General features: G+C 36.0%; 1 protein-coding gene and 1 non-coding gene across 2 annotated transcripts; both read right to left on the bottom strand.

Moving 5' to 3' along the window:
* Positions 1-1,305: 1,305 nt before the first annotated feature.
* On the bottom strand, positions 1,306-4,428 carry LOC141708463 (uncharacterized). The gene is made up of 2 exons (XM_074512110.1): positions 4,125-4,428; positions 1,306-2,786 (listed from the first exon to the last, which is right to left on the bottom strand). The coding sequence occupies exon 2, from the start codon at positions 2,480-2,482 to the stop codon at positions 1,529-1,531; it is 954 nt and encodes a 317-aa protein (XP_074368211.1). The 5' UTR covers positions 2,483-2,786; positions 4,125-4,428; the 3' UTR covers positions 1,306-1,528.
* An 8,831-nt stretch (positions 4,429-13,259) lies between these two features.
* On the bottom strand, positions 13,260-13,366 carry LOC141710153 (small nucleolar RNA R71). The gene has a single exon (XR_012570687.1). It is a non-coding gene; the product is annotated as a small nucleolar RNA R71 (small nucleolar RNA).
* Between the last annotated feature and the right edge of the window lie 9,148 nt (positions 13,367-22,514).

Genomic DNA, 22,514 nt, shown 5'->3' with positions numbered 1-22,514 from the left:
ACTGACCTCAAATGTCTAATATCACTTTTTGTAAATATGGCCACAAATGTCACTCTAAAATAGAGAATCGGGTGCCGTTAATTTTTTTGCCAAAAACGTAAATGCGTCTTCTATTTCTTCTTTTTTTAATTTTTTCAAAATATGAAAACGCAACTTCAGAATGAGTTTTAGTAGGAAAACTCAACTTTTCAAAATGAGTTTTGGTAGAAAAACTCAATTTCGACCGCCGTTTTTTTAGTCAAATTTTTTTTTTGAAGAAAGGCAAAATGACACTTGAATTCTTGTTTTGGACATTAACTACAATTCAACTTGTGTCTTACATTTTTATAAAACTGTTTTATTTATCCTAATGTTATATTATTTTATTTTTACGCTAGAAATGTAATTCTAAGGGGTGTTTTGTTCGTATTTTATTCATATATATATATATCAATATCTTTAAAACCCAAATTGATAATCGGTGAACCCTAAAATATTAAAAATGGTTAATAATTAGAATTTGGTTCCTAGAGTTTAGGGCATTAAATTAGGGTTTATGCTATAGGGTCTATGACCTAAAGGCCCTAGACACTAAATACTAAACCCTAAATCGTTGTATGTTTTATTAATTTATTTTTTAATATTTCTAAAACTCAAAAATAGATTGTTAAAATCTAAAATGTTAAAAAAAAATATGGCCCACGATTGAATTTTAAAAAATTAATTTAAAATTTTAAAGTTTTTGAAAGCCAATAAAAAGATATCAAAATATAAAATATTAATTGAAAATAATTGAAAATGTATTTTTAAATTGTGTTTTATTATTAAAAACATTAAATGAGAATGCGTTTTTAAATTTAACAAAAACATGAATTGAAACTATAGAGTGACAATTAGGGCCAAATTTTTAGAAAATGATATTGAAGGTCATTTAATTTGTACACTCATGTATTTAATTCATCTTGAAATGAACCTAGAACTCAAATTGGACAAATTAGGACAAATAATTTGGAAGTGGAAGAAGTACTAGTTAGACTTATATTCAAAGTTTATAATGATCATAGTTAATTTAACAAGAAAATAATAGCCGGATTAAAACTCTCATTTACTGCCACTAAAACAAAACAAAATTAAGTTCTCAATTTTACAGGAAAAATACTGGAGTGAGTCATAATGAGGACGAATCTCTAGCTGAAAATTTAGATCGCGATATTTAGAATATTAATATGCTTGTGCCTCCATAGACTATTATCTTCAACATCGACCGCTGGTTTCATACACAGAGGATTAAAGTTCAAGAGATGTCGACCATGTAAAGCCAGGGGATAAAAGTCTTTAACACATTTCACATGCCATTGAATAGAGTACACGGATAAAGCTAGGACAACATATGCGATATGATGCGAACAAGCACTTGACGCCACATAATTTTACAAAAAGCTCAAAAGACACGTAACCAAAAAGCAAGTTCAGCTACCTGCGCTGTAGAGGAAACCATGGTAATTTTTGTACGTTACTAATCCACACAGACTTCGTTGTTCAGAACTCGTCAACTGAAAGGTCCGGTTCTGCTGTTGCTAGCAAGGTTATTTTCTACAGTCAACTGCCTGCTTACTTGCCATGCTTGTCTCCAGGCAACAATTTTGCCAAGCTCTTCAATTATTAATGCATAATTAGTCAGAGTTCCTCTCGGATCGCCATCAATATATCTGGTATAACCAAGCTGCAAAGCTTCCTTTAGGAAATAGGATGAATTATGATTTGGACCTCCTAATGCTTTCACAACTTGTTCAAAGAACCCTCCGAAGATGTTTTTGCATTTCAAAAGTATGTGGTCGATATGTGGTGGTTCGTTGCACCCGGGGATTACCCACATATGCAGGTTGAGATCAGATGGATGGTGCCTGGATGCGAGATAGTTTCTTTGCTGATTAGCACATATAGGAGCCTGAAGAAGTTCACGAGGTTGTCCATGTACAAGAATGTTTCTTTGCAGAGAGTCGTGTACAAGACTAGGAGTTTGATGAATTTCATGCGGCAGTACATGTTCAGAAATGTTTCCTCGTTGAGAAGCACGTATAAGAGTTTGAAAGAGTTCACAAGGTAGTACACGTTCAAGAATGTTTGCTTGCTGAGAAGCACATGTAGGGGTTTGAAGAAGTTGAGATCTTCCGTAAGGTATATTTAATGCTGGAGTGTCATTCAAAAATGTAACAAGATCTGATGGGAGGCGCCTGTTGGCGAGATAGTTTCCTTGCTGATAAGCACATGTAGGAGTCTGGAGAAGTTCACGAGGTTGTCCATGTTCAAGAATATTTACTTGCTGAGAAGCACGTACAAGAGTTTGACGGAGCTCGAGAGATCTTCCCAAAGATATATCCAATGCTGAATTGCCATTCTTACATGTAAACAAATCTGATGGGGGGTGTCTAAACTCAAAACAGTTTGGCTGCCATGGCACAAACATAGGAGGATCTTCTGCTGGTTTTTGAGGTCTCTTCATTTTCTGTTTCGCTTTAGTTACCTTAGCATTTGCAGAGAAACTAAATTTATAGGTACAACACTCGCCCAACAGGAATTGCTCATCACATTTTGAACCAGCACCTCGCTTGTTTTCGTAACCAGGGTAGTCTTCTTTCTTAAAAGCAACACACCCAATTAGTCTCAAAGAATTATGACTAGCAAGTTCCTCCAGATTCCAGTGGCAATATGGAATCTAGGTTTTGTGTGTTACGTGTACTTCACCATTTTGTCGTAACATACCACTTGCATTATGGAAGAAGCCATCAAGAAGGCTCTTGTGCATCCTACATTTATGACTAGAAGTGGTTAACTAAACTGCAAAATACAACATTCACAACCATGGATTGACCAATCATCAAAACCAGAGAAGCTAAAACTCTATGCAGGACCAACATGTGTCGGCCAATTTTACTTGATTAATCCAACAGGCAACAACTAATTTTGGAGCCCATTTTAAAAGGAGCAACAGCATACTACTACCAAGAAACGACTTTTCAGGTATTACAATTAAAAAATACACAACATTTATAACAAAAAAGTTCACAAAAACGTAAGTGTAACTGCAAACATTGTAAGTCTTTAATTGCAATATTTGACTTCGTGGAATTAAATTTGTCATTATTGAAACAAATACACATTTAAGCCATAAACCGTTATGTGTCTTCAAAAATTAAATTAAATTTGCACATAAGATTCGCTAGACAGAATTGTTTAGAATTACAAACATAAATCTAATGAATAATGATGCATAAACACGAGACTCCTCTCATAAGCAAAACTGATGTTTAAGGGGTACAGCTTTGCATGTCAAGAAACTCAAGCAAATAATTCTACCCAATAATCTCAGAAGTTTCCATCAGTTATTGACATAGTTGTCAGAATGAACAAAATATAGAATACGAAGAATTCTTTTGTGCTTTTGTAATTGTTATTTTCAGACTAATAGATCATGTACTGCATCCATGTATACAAAATGAATCACAACAAGTTTATGTCAATTTAAACTTTTCATAAAGGTGAAGCGTAATTGAGAGTCATCATTTAACAACCAAAAACAATGGGGAACAGAAAGCCTCATCTGCAAACACTTTTTGCATTTTGGGGCATTTATATATGAGTGTATGACTATTTGTTGATATTGCCTATGGTTCTCATTCAATTATTGTCAGTATAGGATTAGAGGATAATAAGGTCCTGAAGGATAAGAGGAGATGAAAGGAAAGATTCAAAAAGGAGGAAGATCCTACTGGAATCAATGATCAGATGTCTACCCTGACTAAATATTTTCAAAGTATAATCAAAATTTTGGAATATGCAAGCCCATCTGATAAGTCCTACTGAAACATTGACAGGTTGTGTTTAAGTGAACCCCCGACCATATGCAAAACTGGAGCATCCCCATTATATAAAAGAAAAAGGATCTTGGCAGCACCAGTAAACAACGGTCTTTCTTTTTAGGATTTATGATTATGATTATACATAACACAACAGCCTCGAACGTTATACAAATATATCTTATATTACTTATTTCACAGACCTGCAAGAAGACTGATCACTGACGGCTGAAAATGACCCTGTTTATCATGGGAAATTACATACAACATACAGGTATGAGTACTCACCCAATGAGACGGCTGTTGTGTTCCTTTCCATGGAAACCTGCATGAGGAAAATTAAAGATAATCCGATCGAACTTACGCATCCTGAGATCACTATGGAACTTCATTTTCTTAGCATCGACTTCGTGCAAATGCGAAGCGCTCAACTTGTCCAGAATTGTTAAGTTTGACTTGCCATTCTTGTAATTCTTGATGACAAAATCTAGAAAAAATAAATCATAGTTTACTATCAAGATAATGATTGCAAGCCTGCTAGTCTACCACAACAATGAAGAAGTATAGTTAAAGGCTCCCGGCTTCAGTTGACTTGTAAGTTGTACATACCCAACAAAGGGGCTAAAAAATATTTAGCTTTTACAAAACTTTTTAACCAAGAACCTAATCTGTTCAACTTTGTACGGCAAAAAAGAAAAAACTCAATAACTAAGATTTGTCAACTTTTCTTTCTAAAAAAAGGATTTGTCAACTTGTAAAAAAATCTAATAAACTTCTGGAAGCAAGTATCCTATTAAATTGGAATGCTTTCCAACAAAGTCAATTTCAATTCATCAATCGTGGACTAGCCAAATGGATATCCTTTTTTTCTCGTGTCATTCGGAAACAAGAAGATGAGGTTTCAAACATAAGTGGACTTGTCCAGTTATGTCATAAGTATCGCGACAATGAAAATTTTATGATTCAATATCCAGAGACGGGATGTAGTGTAATGCATGGTGTGTCATGTTATTTTTTCAGATTAGGCTTGTGCCAAATCTATTGATTATATTATTCGGTGAGAAACCATTCATATATTCCATATCCACATCATCACTGCTAATCATATCAATATAAACCCTACAGATGTATGAAAGAGAACAAAATAATAAGTCCTAATCAAAACCCCACGACAAAACTTAAGATACAATTAATAAACATCCACCAAAAAGCAAAATATACTTAAACAAAGTTAAACAACACAAGTACTACTACTAAGAAAAAACAAGAATCATACAAATATACTTAAACAGAAAAAGGGTTATTTATAATAATACCATAGGAGTTAAGAGAAGAAGCAACAATGTTAGACGCAGAGCCAAAAGACTTGGCTAAGCATGCCGAGAATGAGAAATCTCCTTCACCAACTAATAAAATTTGATGTAATGATGAATAATATTTTACCCACTTCTCTTCTACTTCTTGTTCAAGTTCTTGTTGTTGTTGATCATTGTGTGTTTGTTTATGTATTTGGTTTGCTTCTTTCTCATCATCACCCATTGCATACCAGCGTGGGAGAAGACGTTGAGAAACTTGAACAAATTTAATTTCAAATAGGGAATTTTGATCGCTTCTTCGATTATTTCATCTCACCTCTCCCCTAGATATTTAAGGCTTACTTTACCTTTTATAGAATTTTACTTTTTCTAATCAAAATTTTCCTATAAAGGTTGTACTACTAATTTACACCTTGCTTAACTCTGGATTCTCGTTAAATTATAAATTGGTCACCGTAAAAATCAGAAATGTACAACCACAACACGATTAATTCATTATTGTTATAAAATACTGGCTACAGTGACAATAAAATAGCACAATAAAATAGCTACTAAAAAAATTATTATATTAATCGGAGAGAGCTGAGAAGAATAAAGAGCAGAGAAGATACTTGGGTGCATTTTGCTTCTTACTGAACGTGGCTATTTATAGCCAAAGAAGGAAAAAAGTACATTAAATGAATTGCAAGTTTTCTACTCCTACATGTAACTTTACTATTTAATGTTTGAATATAACAATCAATTCATAACACTCCTCTTTGATTGTTATTATATAGTGGATCATAAACTGCCTCGTTAAAACCTTGTCAAAAAAACCCAGTGGGATAAAAAATGGACAAAGGAAAAAGAGTACAATCTCCCCTTCAAAAAACTAATCATTTTCTGAATTCTGTTGTAATAAATTCTTGAGTCGACGCATTCCAATGTTATGTCGCAACTTCACAAATGTTGAATTTGGTAATGACTTCGTGAATAAATCAGCAAGGTTGTCACATGATCGAATTTGTTGTACATCAATTTCACCATTCTTTTGAAGCTCATCAGCGCAGAAGAATTTTGGTGAAATGTGTTTCGTCCTGTCTCCTTTGATATATCTTTCCTTGAGTTGATCAATGCATGCAGTGTTGTCCGCAAACATGACTGTAGGACTTCTTGTGATGTCTGGTAATCCACATGATTCTTGAATATTCTTGATGATATATCGCAACCAAACACATTCTCTACTTGCTTCATGAATTGCAATGAGTTCCGAGTGATTTGTTGAGGTTGCCACTGTAGTTTGCTTCGCAGATTTCCAAGAAATGGTTGTACCGCAATATGTAAACACATATCCAATTTGTGATTTACCAAAATGAGGATCTGACAAATATCCATCGTTTGCATATCCAATCAACTGAGAAGTCGAGTTTTTCGGGAAGAATAATCCAAAGTCACCACGAAGATAATAAAATATATGCTTGATCCCATTCCAATGCCTGTCCATCGGAGCAACGCTAAATCTAGCCAATAAATTCATAGCAAATGCAATATCTGGCCTTGTATTATTTACAAAATACATAAGTGCACCAATTGCACCTAGATATGGGATTTTAGGACCAAGAACCTATTCATCATCTTTTCGTGGTCGAAATGGATCTTTATTCTCTAAAGATCTAACCACCATTGGAGTAGTCAATGGATGAGATTTATCCATGTAAAATATGTTCAAAACTTTTTCTGTATATGTAGATTGGTGGTGGAAAATTCCTGATGACAAGTGCTCGACTTGTATACCAAGGAAATATTTTGTCATTTCAAGATATTTCATTTCAAACTCTGTCTTTAGATATATGACAGCTTCATCAACCTATGTAGCTGTTCCAATAAGGTTTAAATCATCCACATATATAGCAATAATCACAAAACCAGATTGTGATTTTTTTATAAAAATACATGGAGAAATTTGATTACTAATATACCCATTCATTTATAAATAATGAGTAAGTCTGTTATACCACATAAGACCAGATTGTTTCAGTCCATACAATGATCGTTGAAGTTTAATAGAGTATATATGACGAGGTTTCTTGAACTCATCAATTTTTAACCCTTCTGGAATTTTCATAAAAATTTCACTATCAAGTGAACCATACAAGTATGCGGTAACGACGTCCATAAGACATGTTTCCAATTTTTCTTTGGATGTCATACCTAATATAAAACGAAAAGTAATTTCATCCATCACTAGCGAGTATGTCTCTTGATAATCAATGTCATGCCTTTGAGAAAACCCTTGTGCTACAAGTCGGGCTTTATATCTCATAATTTCATTCTTTTCATTTCGTTTTCTTATGAATACCCATTTATTCCCAACAGGGTTCACACCAATTGGAGTTTGGACAACATGTCTAAATACAGGTATACAGTAACGACGTCCATAAGACGTGTTTCTAATTTTTCTTTAGATGTCATACCTAATATAAAACGAAAAGTAATTTCATCCATCACTGGCGAGTATATCTCTTGATAATCAATGTCATGCCATTGAGAAAACCCTTGTGCTACAAGTCAGGCTTTATATCTCATAATTTCATTTTTTTCATTTCGTTTTCTTATGAATACCCATTTATTCTCAACAGGGTCCACAGCAATTAGAGTTTGGATAACATGTCCAAATACTTCTCTTTTACGCAATGAATTTAATTCTGTTTGGATTGCGTCTTTACATTTTGGCCAGTCTTTTCTTCGACGACATTCATCCACATTTTGTGGTTCAGGATCAGAGTTTATGTCTACATCCAATATTGTGGAATACACAAATACATCATCGATTTGGCTTTACTTCGATCCCATAATTTCATATCATGCACATAATTTATTAAAATTTCATGATTATTTAATCTCGTATCTTTAGGGACTGGAATCTCTTCAGGAGATAATACCACTTCAGGGATATTTGCTTCTTCTGGAGCATGTTCCACTTCGGGGGCAATGTTCTTTTTTTTTCTTTTTCGTGGTGCAACATCTTTTGCACCGACTGGTCTACCACGCTTTAGGCGTGGCTTTGATTCTGTAACCAATTCTTTTATATCAGATTTTTGAATTGATATATCTATTTTAGCTGGAGTGCTTACTGCAAGTATATGAGATTTAGTTATATTTCTAGAATCGTTAAATACGTCAGGCATTTGGTTTGCGATATTTTGCATATGGATAATTCTTTTTACTTCAAGTTCGCACTGACTGGTACGTGGATTTAGAAAATATAATCCTGACGCATGCCATATTATTTCACGATTAACTTTATTTGAATGTTTATCTCCCCCTAAGGGAGGAAACATAAACTCGTCAAAATGACAATCTGCATATCTTGCGGTAAATAAATCTTCAGTTAGAGGCTCCAGATATCTAATTATAGATGTGTAATCAAAACCAGCGTAGATACCTACTCTTCTTTGAGCTCCTATCTTCGATCTTTGTGGTGGAGCAATCGGTACATATAAAGCACTTCCGAAAATTTTGAAGTGAGAAATATTAGGAACTCGACTAAGTACCAGTTGTAGCGGAGAATGTTGGTTATAGGAAGTTGGTCTAATCCTAATAATATTAGCAGCATGAAGTATTGCGTGACCCCAAATAGATATAGGTAATTTTGCTTTCAACAACAACGATCTTGCAATAACTTGGAGTCTTTTGATAAAAGACTCGAGTAACCCATTTTGTGTATGTACATGAGGAACTGGATGTTCAACTGAGATTCCTATAGACATGCAATAGTCAAAAAAGGTTGCATATGTGAATTCACCGGCATTATCTAAACAAATTGACTTAATGCAATGATCTGGGAATTGAGCTCATAATTTGATTATTTGGGCAAGTAATTTTGCAAAAGCATCATTATGAGTTGAGAGAAGACAAACATGAGACCATCTAGTTGAGGCATCGATTAATACCATAAAGTACCTAAATAGTCCAGATGATGGGTGTATAAGTCCATATATGTCGCCTTGGATCCTTTCTAGAAAAGTTGGACTTTCAAGCCGAACTTTAGTAGGAGATGGTCGAGTAATCAATTTTCCTAAAGAACATGCTGAACATGGAAGGTCATTGTTGGAAAGAACTTTAAAATCTTTAAGAGGATGACCAGTAGAATTCTCTATAATACGACGCATCATAGAGACGCCAGGATGACCTCATCTTTCATGCCAAAGTGTAAAAGATTTTGGATCTATGAGTTTGGAAGCAATGACATTGTGTGACTCAATAGTTCTAATTTTCATCATATATAATCCTGAGGAAAGTGAGTGAAACTTTTCTAAGAGTTTCTTGTTGCTAGGATTAGCGGAAGTAATAAGAAAATATTCTCTATCAGCCTCAGAGGTAGTTTCGATGTGAAAATTATTGAATCAGATATCTTTAAAACTAAGAAGATTTCTAGTAGAATTACTAGAATATAAAACATTTGGAATGTGCATGTGGGTACCATTAGGTAGGACGGAACTAACTTTTCCAAAACCTTCGATTATATTAGATACGCCGGAAATCGTTCCGACTTGAGCTTCGCTTTTGGTTATTTGGGTAAAATATTTTGGGTTCTGTAGAATCGTATGAGTTGTACCACAATCAGCAATGCATATATCTTCAGAATCCATTCTGTATATAATTAAGAAATATAATTTATTTGATAAGAACATAACACACTACATAGTTCAAAAACAATAAAGCACACAATACACACTACTATAATAATTATATGAAACTAATCTTCAGCTTCCCATATGGGAGTTTCGTTAGGTTCATTCTGACCATTAATGCTCATTCCTCCAGTTGTGATTCTCGGTTTTCTATTTTGATTTTTGAGAACATTGGTATAGCTTAACAAGATGATTTAGGGCATGACAATTACGTGTTTAGTGCCCATCCATGCCGCACCTATAACAAACATTTTCAGTTTTTCCTCCTCGTGGTGCCTTTCTTTTACTCTGTGATTCAGATTGCCACTTCCGGTTACCAGAGTTGTTATATGGACGAAAATGCCCGTGGCTCCGACCTCGTCCACGGTACTGATCTTGGCCCCGCCCACCTCTATACCCTTTTCCACGTACATTTTGCTGGAATGACATATTATTTACTTCAGGTAATGGGGCATATCCTGTTGGGCAGGATTGATGATTCTTAATCACCAATTCATGATTCTATTCAGCAACAAGGAGAGTTGATAGAAGATCCCCGAACTAGGTAAATATGTGCTCCTTATACATTTCTGCTAAGTTGATATTGTTGGGGTGAAAATTTGAAAGTGTTTTATTGATTTTTTTTCCGTAACTTTCTCACCACACATAATAAGCCTAGAATATATTTTGAACAAAGCAGAGCTATATGCTCGTACACTCTTAAAATCCTGAAGTCTTAAATTAGCCCAATCATTTTCAGCTGCAGGTAGATAAACTAGTTTCTGGTGATCGAACCTACCCTTTAGATTTCCCCATAAAATAAAGGGATCCTCGACTTCTAAGTACTCAGATGTTAAATCTTCATGCATGTGATGTCGGAGAAAAATTATAGAGGTAAAGTTTTCTTCAGTCGTGGATTTATTTTCTGCCTTTATTCGGTCGCTTAATTTCTTTGAACCAAGGTGCAACTTTACATTATGTACATATGATAAATAATTATCGCCAGAAATGTCCAAGGCAACGAACGACAAGCTTATAATATTTGTCATACTAAATATGAATTAATATGAAAATTATTAAATTTTAATTCATCAATGTAAATATTACATAAAATCCTACTTAATCGGGTACGTTAACAAATACACAATAATCAATGTATATATCATTATTATCATTGATATTATGAACAGATCTATATATAAAATGACAAATGGATTTTCACCCGCCATACGGACGTCTGCGTATTCAGGTTATCTCCGACAAATAATAAATTTAAGTGAAAAATCCTGCATAAGTTAATTAGGGTACAAAAGTTATTATCCGATAAGTATGCAATTTATAAATTAAGGTTCCCACTATACTTCGGTATTGATAAGTGACATTTATGTCCACTTAGAACGCTTTGTAAAGGCTCGAATTGGTGTTTTGTACTCAAGTTGTTTGTGTTTTTGATGTGTTTTTGTAGTATTTTATATTTCAGGGCATATCCGAAAGAAGGAGTGAATATTACAGGATTTATTCTTAGAAGAGTTTTAGGATGGAGCCTCGGTCGATTGCGCTAAAGAAACCAGCAATTGAAGGCAAGAAAATAAGAAATTCCAGTTTTTTCCAAAAGCTCAGGGCGACCGCGCTACACTTGGGAGAGGCCGCGCCGTACTCAGGGCGGCCATGCTGTACTTGGGGGCGGTCGCGCTAGGTCGATTTTTTGAAATCCTGATTCTAATAGAAGATTGATCTGTTGGACTTCTGGTCACTTTGGGCTGCTATTTAAAGACTTTTAAAAGACGTTTTTCACGATGAAGAGCAAGGAGAGAGCAGCAAGAAGACCTAATAGCACAACACAACGAAGGAGAAGAAGATCTAGTTTTTACTTGTGATTTTTTGCTTAAGTTGTAATCTTGGATGCTTGTTTTCTTTGTTGCTCGAACCTAATACTTTTGTTAACGTACTTTGTTATATTTATTCAGTTATTTCAGACCTAGTTTATTTTAGTTTATTTACCATGCTTTCATTGGAACCTACGGTGATGATAAGTTCGGTTAAGAACTAATCGTTATCGTGAGGTTCTAACGGATTTACTTATGGATTTCTATAGTTAATTGATTTGATACCTAAGTATGTGGTGATTGTATGATATCCTAGTATTGGTTGTGCTTATTCGTCTTATGAGCGTCGCGAACTTATAAGATAGTTTATTAATCTCTATTGAAGCGACAGTGAATATAGAGGTTTAGAACTTGCCATGTTAGCATAGGTTCATGTATTTATTATGCATGATTCGTAGGTAATTTTAACCATCTTACTTGCCCTATGTAACCACGATAGATAAATTGCGTATTGAACCTTTATGTTGTCAAATTTTATAGACATATAGGGACTCAACATAATTGGTGTCTATTTAGCTTATATCTCTTTTGTGGATGTCTGGTAGTAGGGTATTCGTACAACGAAAGTTGGCGTTTACTAGTTTCGTGTTATCTGATTAGTTGTCATCACCATTACATGCTAAGGTTAAGAACAATGACTTTTAATGAAGTATTTAATGAAGTTAGAATCCCATGTTTGTCTTATATAAATAATTTAATCATTTAAATCTCTTAGTTAATTGTATATTAGTTTAATCTTAGTTATAAACATCTCAACATGTTATTGTCTTAGCATTGAGCGATAGCCATTCCATTGTTGCATAGGTGCATAATCTTAAGTTAATTAAAAGAGTCTATGTGGGTACAAATCTGATTTATATCTTATACTACTTGTGTACGCGTATACTTGCGTGTAAATCTAGCGCGTGTTTTCGCCCTAACAAGTTTTTTGCGCCGTTATTGTGGACTCGGTGTTAATTTTTAGTTTATGTGCTTGATATCATTCATCGTTAAAGTTCACTGACTCGGATATTTCACTTACTTGTTTGCTTGTTTGTGTTTCAGGTACTCTAGAGAGCGTTTATGCTAATACATTCTCGATCTCGCAAGAGAACAGTGGATAAATCAGAGGAAGAATTTGAAGTAGTTGAAGAAGTTTTTGCAGAAGTTGAGAAAGTTGAAGAAGAAGCGATCATTGCAATGGGAGATCAAGCAGCGAATACGAAGGGTTTGATGGATTACTCTCAACTGAAGATCAATGACATTTAGTCTAGCATTGCCAGACCATCCATCACGGCTAATACTTTTGAAATCAAGGCTACCACGATTCAGATGGTACAGAAATCAGTCCAGTTTGGGGGTTCTTCAGCTGAAGATCCCAACATGCACATTAAAGATTTCATCGAGATTTGCGACACTTTCAAATTCAACAATGTTTCTGAAGATGCTGTTAAGTTGAGGATTTTCCAATTCTCTCTGAGGAATAAAGCTAAGTGCTGGTTACATTCTCTACCGGCAGGTTCTATCACCACGTGGGAAGATCTTGCTCATAAGTTTCTTACAAAATTCTTTCCTTTGGCAAAGACAGCTGTAATCAGGAACGCTCTCACTCAATTTGCGCAGCAATATGGAGAATCTTTGTGTGAGGCTTGGGAGCGCTATAAGAAAATGCTTAGGAAGTGTCCTCATCATGGAATGCCTGATTGGATGATCATAAATTGCATTTATAATGGTTTGGGAGCACATTCCAGACCCATGCTCGATGCAGCATCAGGTGGAGCCTTATTGGCTAAGAGCTACGATGAAGCTTATGAACTCATTGAACTGATGGCTGCTAATGAATACCAGAACCCAACTCAGAGACTACCTCAAGGCAAGGTAACAGGAATTCTGGAGGTGGATGCAGCTACTGCTATAGCTGCTCAGCTTAAGGCTTTAACGATGAAGGTGGATACTTTGGCTAAATATGGAGTTAATCAGATCACAAGTGTTTGTGAACTTTGTGCAGGTGCACATGAAATTGAGCAGTGTGTTATTTCTAGTGAATCAACTCAGTTTGTAAGCAACTTTCAGAGGTCGCAGCAACCAGTTCCAACCACTTATCATCCCAACAACCGCAATCATCCTAACTTCAGCTGGGGCAATAATTAGAATGCGGTACAACAACCTTATCGGCAGTATACAGCAAAGCAATTCAACCCTCCTGGTTTTCAATAACCGCAATATGCACCAAGATAATAACTCTAACTTCAATAACTACCGTATGGAAATACAAGTCAATCTATTGAAAAATCTAAATTGGAGGAGTTGAGGCTCATTTGCAAGATACAAGCGACTTCTATCAAGACTCTAGAGAATCAAATTGGGTAGATTGTCAATGCTTTATTGAATCGACAACCTGATACACTCCCTAGTGATACAGAAGTTCCAGGAAAGAGGGAAGCATAGGAGCAGGTCAGGGAAATTACATTGAGGTCTAGGAAGGTGCGAACCCCGAAAAATCTCAAGTTCCAAAATCTGAAGTTGTGGCTGAAGAAGATGTGTAGAAGGAAGCAGAAGTGAAATCAAGGAAGAAAATTATGGAACACACTCCTCCTGAGGGTAATACAGGGGAGAAATGGGTCTAACCTCCACCTCCTTTTCCTAAGAGGCTGCAGAAGCACAAGTTGGATAAGCAATTTGCTAAATTTCTAGAGGTGTTCAAGAAACTTCATATCAACAAACCTTTCGCTGAAGCTCTTGAATAAATGCCAAGCTATGTGAAGTTTATGAAAGGTATTCTCTCAAGGAAAGTGAAGCTCGATGACTTAGAGACCGTTGCTCTAATGGAGGAATGCAGTGTTGTGCTGCAACAGAAGTTGCCTCCGAAGCTTAAAGATCTTGGAAGCTTCACTATTCCTTGCATCATCGGAAAATTGTCATTCGACAAGTGTTTATGTGATTTGGGAGCTAGCATCAATCTGATGCCTTTGTCTATCTTCAATAAGTTGGGTTTATCTGCTCCAAAGCCTACATATATATGTCCTTGCAATTAGTCGATCGTTCTATTACATATCCACGAGGCATTGTGGAGGATGTCTTAGTCAAGGTGGACAAACTCATCTTTCCTGCTGACTTTGTAATTCTTGATTTTGAGGAGGATAAAAAGATTCCCATAATCTTGGAAAGACCATTCTTGGCTACTGGACGCACCTTGATTGATGTGTAGAAGGGTGAGCTCACTATGCAAGTAATGGATCAGGATATGACCTTTAATGTTTTCAATGCTATGAAATTCCCTACTGATAAAGAGGAGTGCTTAAAAGTGGAATTGGTCGATGATGTGGTTACTTTAGAGCTTGATCAAATGCTAAGGTCTAATGCCTTAGAGAAAGCCTTGATGGGAAATTCAGATAGTGAAGATGATGAAGAAGATGAGCAGTTGCAGTATTTGAATGCTTCTCCTTGGAAGAGAAGGTTGGATATGCCTTTTGAATCACTTGGATATTCAAAAATCAAAAATGCTGAGGGGCTTCTGAAGCCATCTATTGAGGAAGCTCCTACACTCGAGCTTAAACCTTTGTCTGAATAGTTGAGATATGCATTTTTAGGTGATGCATCTACTTAACCTATTATTATTGTATCTGACCTTTCAGGTAGTGATTAGGAAAAGCTTTTGAGAATTCTGAGAGAATTCGAGTCAACAATTGGATGGACTATAGCAGATATCAAGGGAATCAGCCCTTCTTATTGCATGCATAAAATTCTGCTAGAGGAAGGAAGTAAGCCGACTGTTGAGCAACAGAGAAGGCTAAATCCAATTATGAAGGAGGTCGTGAAGAAGAAAATTCTCAAGTGGCTAGATGTAGGGATCGTTTATCCTATTTTTGACAGTTCTTGGGTGAGCGCGGTTCAGTGTGTGCCAAGAAAGGAGGCATCATTGTGGTTTCTAATGAAAAGAATGAGCTTATTCCTACTCGAACAGTCACGGGGTGGAGAGTTTGCATGGATTACAGGAAGCTGAATAAGGCCACGAGAAAAGATCACTTCCCTCTTCCTTTTATTGATCAAATACTTGACAGGTTGGTTGGGCATGAATACTACTGTCTTCAGGATGGCTATTCGGGCTATAATCAGATTTGCATCGCTCAAGAAGATCAAGAAAAGACTACCTTCACTTGTCCGTTTGGTATTTTTGCCTTCAGAAGAGTTTCTTCTAGGTTATATGGTGCACCTGCCACATTTCAGATATGCATAATGGCCATCTTTTCTGACATGATTGGTTAGAATGTGGAGGTGTTCATGGATGATTTTTCTGTGTTCGGGGATTCTTTCGACGAGTGCTTGCAAAATCTTGGAGCAGTTCTTAAAAGGTGTGTTGAGATCAATCTGGTTCTCAACTGGGAGAAATGTCACTTTATGGTGCAACGGGGCATCATTCTAGGGCACAAGGTCTCTAGTAAAGGTCTTGAGATGGACAAAGCCAAGGTGAGGGTCATTGAAAACCTTCTTCCACCAATTCCTGTTAAGGGAATCCGCAGTTTTCTTGGTCATGCGGGTTTCTATCGGCGGTTGATCAAGGATTTCTCTAAAATCTCTAAACCATTGTGTAATCTACTAAAGAAAGATGTTCATTTCAAGTTTGATGATGAGTGTCGAGCTGCTTTTGAAAGCTTAAAGAAGAGTTTAATCACGAGACATGTCATAACTGCACCTGATTGGAATGAAACTTTTAAAATGATGTGCGATGTGAGTGACTATGCAGTTGGAGCGGTTCTTGGGCTAAGGAAGAATAATATATTTCATGTGGTCTACTATGCTAGTAAGACCCTCAATGGTGCTCAACTGAACTACACTACTACTGAGAAGGAACTTTTAACCATTGTCTACGGTTTTGAGAAGTTTTGATCTTATTTGTTTGGGACGAAGGTGACAGTTTTCACTGATCACACTGTGATTCACTATCTCGTCTCGAAAAAGGACTCGAAGCATAGATTGATTTGATGGGTTCTTTTACTTCAGGAGTTTGAGTTGGAGATCAAGGATAGAAAAGGTATTGAGAAACAAGTTGCTGATCATCTCTCATTTAGAAGATCCAAGTACAGCTTCACATGATAAGACATTGATAAATAAATCTTTTCCCGATGAGCAGATTTTTAGGGTGCAAGAAGAAGAACAGTGGTTCGCAGACATTGTGAACTATCTTGTGAGCAACATTATGCCTCCAGACTTAACTTATGCTCAAAGGAAAAAGTTTCTTCATGAGGTGAAGTGGTACATGTGGGATGAGCCGTTTTCATTTCGGAAAGGAGCTGACCAAATCATCAGGAGATGTATTCCGTACAGCGAGACGGAGGGTATCTTGCGAGACTGCCATTCAATTGTTTGTGGAGGCCACTATGTTGGAGAAAAGACAACAACTCATATCCTTCAAGCAGGATTCTTCTGGCCTACATTATTTAAGGATGCACATCAATTCATTTTAAAATGTGATTGCTGCCAGCGTGTCGGTAATATGTCAAAGAAGGATGAGATGCCTCTTAATGTGCTTCTCAAGGTTGAGGTCTTCAATGTTTGGGGAATTGACTTCATGTGGATATTTGTCTCATCTTGCAATAATCAGTATAACTTGTTGGCGGTCAATTATGTGTCCAAATGGGTCGAAGTCAAGGCTTTGCTAACAAATGATGCGAAGGTAGTGCTTAATTTTATTCACAAACAGATATTCACAAGATTTGGAACTCCAAGGGTCATAATCAGTGACGAGAGATCGCATTTCTGCAATCGAAAGTTCACTGCTATGATGCAAAGATATAATGTGAATAATCGCATTGCTATAGCCTATCATCCTCAGACTAATGGTCAAGCTGAGGTGTCTAACAGAGAGATCAAGCGTATTCTAGAGAAAGTTGTGTGTCCTTCGAGAAATGATTGGTCTTTAAAGCTATATGAAGCTGTTTGGGCTTATCAAACAGCATTCAAAACTCCGCTAGACATGTCACCGTTTCAATTAGTTTATGGTAAAGGATTTCATTTGCCTGTGGAGCTAGAGCATAAGGCATATTGGGCTTTGAAGAAATTGAACCTTGACATGGATGCAGCTGGTAAGAAAAGGATGCTTCAATTGAATGAACTCGACGAGTTTCGACTTTAAGCATATGAGAACAACCAAATGTATAAGGAGAAAGTCAAGAGGTGGCACGATAGGGGTCTAGTGCTCAAATCATTTGTGCTGGGGCAACAAGTTCATTTATTCAACTCTCGTCTCCGTCTTTTTCCTGGAAAATTGAAGTCGAGATGGTCATGGTCGTTTGTTGTCAAAACTGTGTTTCCACATGGAGCGGTGGAAATTTTTGAGAATGATCCAGTCCAGACATTCAAGGTGAATGGACAGCGTTTAAAGCATTACCATGGAGATACGGCAAACCTTGAGGTGGTTAGTGCCGTTTTACTATCAATTTTATCTCGGAATTCTACGTCAAGCTAGCGATGTAAACCAAGCGCTTGTTGGGAGGCAACCCATATTTGTTGTACATTAGTTGTAATAACCCCAATTTTTGGAAATTTTTGAAACCCTTATGAATAGTGTTTTTGCTGGATGAGAAAACTTTTCATGCCACGCTATGTAGGGGTTCTATTATTGATCTTATGGGATATTATTAGTACTCTATGTAGTATATAAGTGTATGTAAAGATCGTCAGAATCCAATTCCGAACACTTGGATTTTTCCCGGAAATCCACTAGATACGGAAAGAATTGAGAAAAAGGTAACAGGATAAAAAGGATTTAAATTAAAGGATTATAGGAGAGGATCATAAAAGGAATATAATATATTGAGAAAGGTTAAGGGAACCTAAGTAATAAGATCCCGGGTATGATCCCTCAAACGATAAACGAAAATGAAAGTTAAGCGAACCGTATAACAGATCAGCGGTCATTAGGCAAATAATTAGGAGGTTAATCAAGAAGGTTAGGGATGATGAGGTCATCCAACCAATAAGGAGAGGACAAAGGGGGGAGGATGACATCATGAGCATGACATAAGCATGACATAAAGGGAAGGAGATGTGGTTAGTTTATAACCACACAAAATCAAGGTTAAATTGGTCATTAACCAAAAACAAACAACAAAAATCAACCAAGCTAAGCCAAACAAATCAAAAAACACAAAATCATTTCATTCTCATCATCTTGCTCTCGGCTTTTCATCTTTTTCAAAGGAAGAAAAATCAAAAATCAAGTTCCAAGCATTGTTAAATCACAAGGTAATTATCTAAGCTTCCTTGTACATAGATATGGATATGCTATAAGTTTAAGCTCCAAATTCCTTCACAATCTCTTCCAATAAATCAAGGAAGAAGATGGTGAATAGTAACCTTCAAGAAATAACTTTAGTTTTCTTGAATTTTTATGAAAGATTAAGGTTATACAAGCAAGGATCAAGGTTCTTTAGGCATTCAAAGCTCTTGTGTTGTGTTAAAAAGCTTCAAGGAAGGTATAATCTCTTAACCAAGCTTTGTTATTGAATGTTAAGAGCATAATATGAGTATTATAGTTCATGAGAGGCTTGATGGTTGTGTATGTAGAGATTAGTGGGTTTTGGGATGTTTTTGGAGTTGTAAATCTTGGTTGTTGATTAATGAACTTAAGTGTAGTTTAAATTCATGATAAAGAATAGTATAAATTGTTAATGTTGAGTTGTTGGGGCTGTTATGATAAAGTATGGATGGAGTTTGGATTGGGTTGTGATTGTGGGTTGATTGTGAGATGATTTGGAGTTGTTTAAAATTGGGAAATCGCGTAAACATAGCCGTCGTAACGTCCGATTTTCTTTGGACTGTTTTTGTGCATAGCATTAGGACCCGAGAACCTCCTGCTAGATTATGACCACTTCCATGTTTAGATAGCTCATGTTACGAGCTTCGTTTTGATATGTAGTTCGTTCGATTCCGATGCACGGTTTAGGAGAAACGACCGTTTCAAGTAACGGCGTTTCGCGAACGAAACTTTTCCCCTCGCCTTACTTTGAAACATAGGTTAAAGACCAAAAAGGGTTAATTAATGTATGAAACATTTATGGTAAGTGTGTTAGGCAGTTGGTAAAACACCCGCGAAGGAATCGCCTTAAAACTCGTAAAGGTTAAATTATTAAAAATGGTGGAGCCGAGAGTACTCGAGTGACTTAAGCAAATCAGTGAGCGCAAAACAAGCGTTAGAGTCTAAGTTAGTTAAAGTATAGATTTACAAGTGATTTTGGTTTAATTCCAACTTACTTGTTGTTTATAGGTTACCAGACTCGTCCCGAGCCTTTTATCACCCCAAGTCGCTCAGGCAAGTATTCTATCCGTTATACTGTTGTTGTGATGAATATATGTATTTGCATTATCTTGCGATAGATGCATGTTGGATAATTAGCAAATGATGCGATATATTGTAGCATGTGATATGGTATATATGCATGCCTGTTTCATATTCTTGGAATATATATCTGTTGGTTCAGTTGATAATACCTATGCTAGAGGATAGCGGTAACTTGCATATACCCTTAGTATAGGGACCCAAAGGTGAAAATATTTTCTAAAACCGGGAGTCGAGGATCCCGAGTACATTTTGTATATATGGATATGGATATATATATATATATATATATATATATATGGTTATAGTTTTTCTAAACTATTAATCGAATAAGGTTTATTCGATAACTTTAAACTTTATTTTATTATTGAATATTATTTCGAATATTATTCGAAGGCGTATGACTCCTTTTATTTATTTATCTGAATATTACTTGAATATTCATCGGAGGGCTTATGACTCTTTTATATTATTTATTGAATATTATTTGAATATTCATTCGAAGGCTTATGACTCAGTTTATATTATTTAATGAATATTATTTGAATATTCATTTGAGGATCTATGACTCCGATTATTTGTCGAGGTATATTCTTTATTTTATTAAAGAATAAGGTGTCAATAATCAAACTTATTTTCGATTATTCAAATAAAGATAGTACTTTCATATAAGTATATCTTTGGTTATTTAATACTCGTTTCAAGTATAAGTTTTAATACTTCTACTTCAATTATTTTTATAAAGATTATTCTTTATTGGAATATTATTTAAATAATAATATTCAGTCATTTTCTAAATATTCTGGGGACTGATTTACTTCATTAAATCAGTTTTACTCCAAACACTCTTTAAAGTGTTTTCGAGTCTTTAAAATGATTTTCAAAAGTTAGAGCGGATCCCAAAACTATTTTTATATTTAAGATCTTCCTTTTAAAAAGGGGATTTAAATACTCGCTCAAAACCTGGGGGATCCGGCTCGGTGGTGTGTTTTATATTCGCAACAAGGTTGCTGTCTTGGTAAAAGAGTTTTTGATTACTTACCCAATATTCGGGAAGTAAAATTCTTGGAACAAGTTAATCCATTAACAGGCATCGCCTGGGAAATATCGGTGAGTTTTCCTTTCCAACTAGATACGACTTCTTGGTGGAGCCGTATCAACAAGTTTCTACTTGGGGAAAGGGGGAAACGAGCTTTACGTTTCAGAGTCATGGATTTCATCTGAACTAGGAGTGGCGTAAGTGGTCGAGTAGCGCCGGCCCAGCCTTATTATATTGGCCCAAATGGCCTGGAAATTCCGCTAAGGCGGTCCATTCCCTAGGAGTTCAGTGTTCGGTTGACAAGTAAATCCGACAGGTTCTCCTCTACATGTAGAAAATGGTGGGGTTGTACTACTACGACTGATCATCGTAAGTGGTCTTCCTGGCGCGGTAAACTCCCGTAATGAGTTCATCATCCATTTGGATAATTCTGCAACACTACCCGTAGCATTTCGATTGAAAGGCTACTAATGGGTGGTTGCCGAAGCATTGACAGGGTCAAACATTTTTACTGATGTATCCATTGAATGAAGTATCTCGTAACTTCATCTCTTTTCAAAATATTTCAAAGATAAAATATTTTCAAGTTTTATTTGTGGTCTCATCTATGGGATGACCTCGTGAATTTTATTATACTTTGAACAGTGGTAGTTCAAGTAGCTTTATCAATGATATAAGTATAGTGAAGTATTTGGTAACTTCATCCCTTGTTTTAAAACTTATATCCAGTAAGTAATTACCTTACTCACGATAAAGATTCTAGTAAGTATCCATTTAGATACTTATATTATTGTTATCACTATATATATTATCTTGCGAGCTGTAAGGCTCACTCTTGCTTTATTTCTTCATCACACAACAACAGTTAGGAAAGATGGCCAGACTCCAGCAGACCCAGCGCAAGTGCGTGGGAAGCATCCCGCGTCTTCCCGATGATGTTGTGGCTGCTATAGCTGCAGAGGTAGATCTATTGGTAGATCAGGCATTCTACTTTTGAGAATCAAATTATGTATAATTACAACTTGTGGCAGATAATGGCAATTAACTGTAAATTTATCAAGTAATCATTTTGGGTTGTAATAACTTTTAAATGGTGAATTCAAAGACTTGTACTTATTTCAATTTCATCTCTGAGACTATAACGGGTTGTGGTGTGTGTTAGTGTGGGGTCACATCATAAGGTTAGTATTATTAATTAAGTGAGGTGATATTGTGGAAAGAAGGACCGTGACGACCTGGATCCCTGACCCCGGATCTGGGGGTGTTACAGAAATGGTATCAGAGCTAAGTGTTATAAACCTCAGAGATGATGGGACATTAAGATAATAAAGTTCACTAAGATAATAAGAACTCTTGCCAAGTTCATAGTCGGGCTACCTAACGTAGCACTGCCAGTTAAAACCCTTATGGGAACCCTTATAGGTATCGTGATAGTAACATAGTTTGTTCTCATATAGGGCAGCGGGGC

The sequence above is a fragment of the Apium graveolens genome, chromosome 2, assembly GCF_009905375.1.
Source record: "Apium graveolens cultivar Ventura chromosome 2, ASM990537v1, whole genome shotgun sequence".
NCBI lineage: Eukaryota > Viridiplantae > Streptophyta > Magnoliopsida > Apiales > Apiaceae > Apium > Apium graveolens.
The sequence above is the reverse complement of the archived record's forward strand: the minus strand, read 5'-3'. Positions and strand labels throughout refer to the sequence as shown.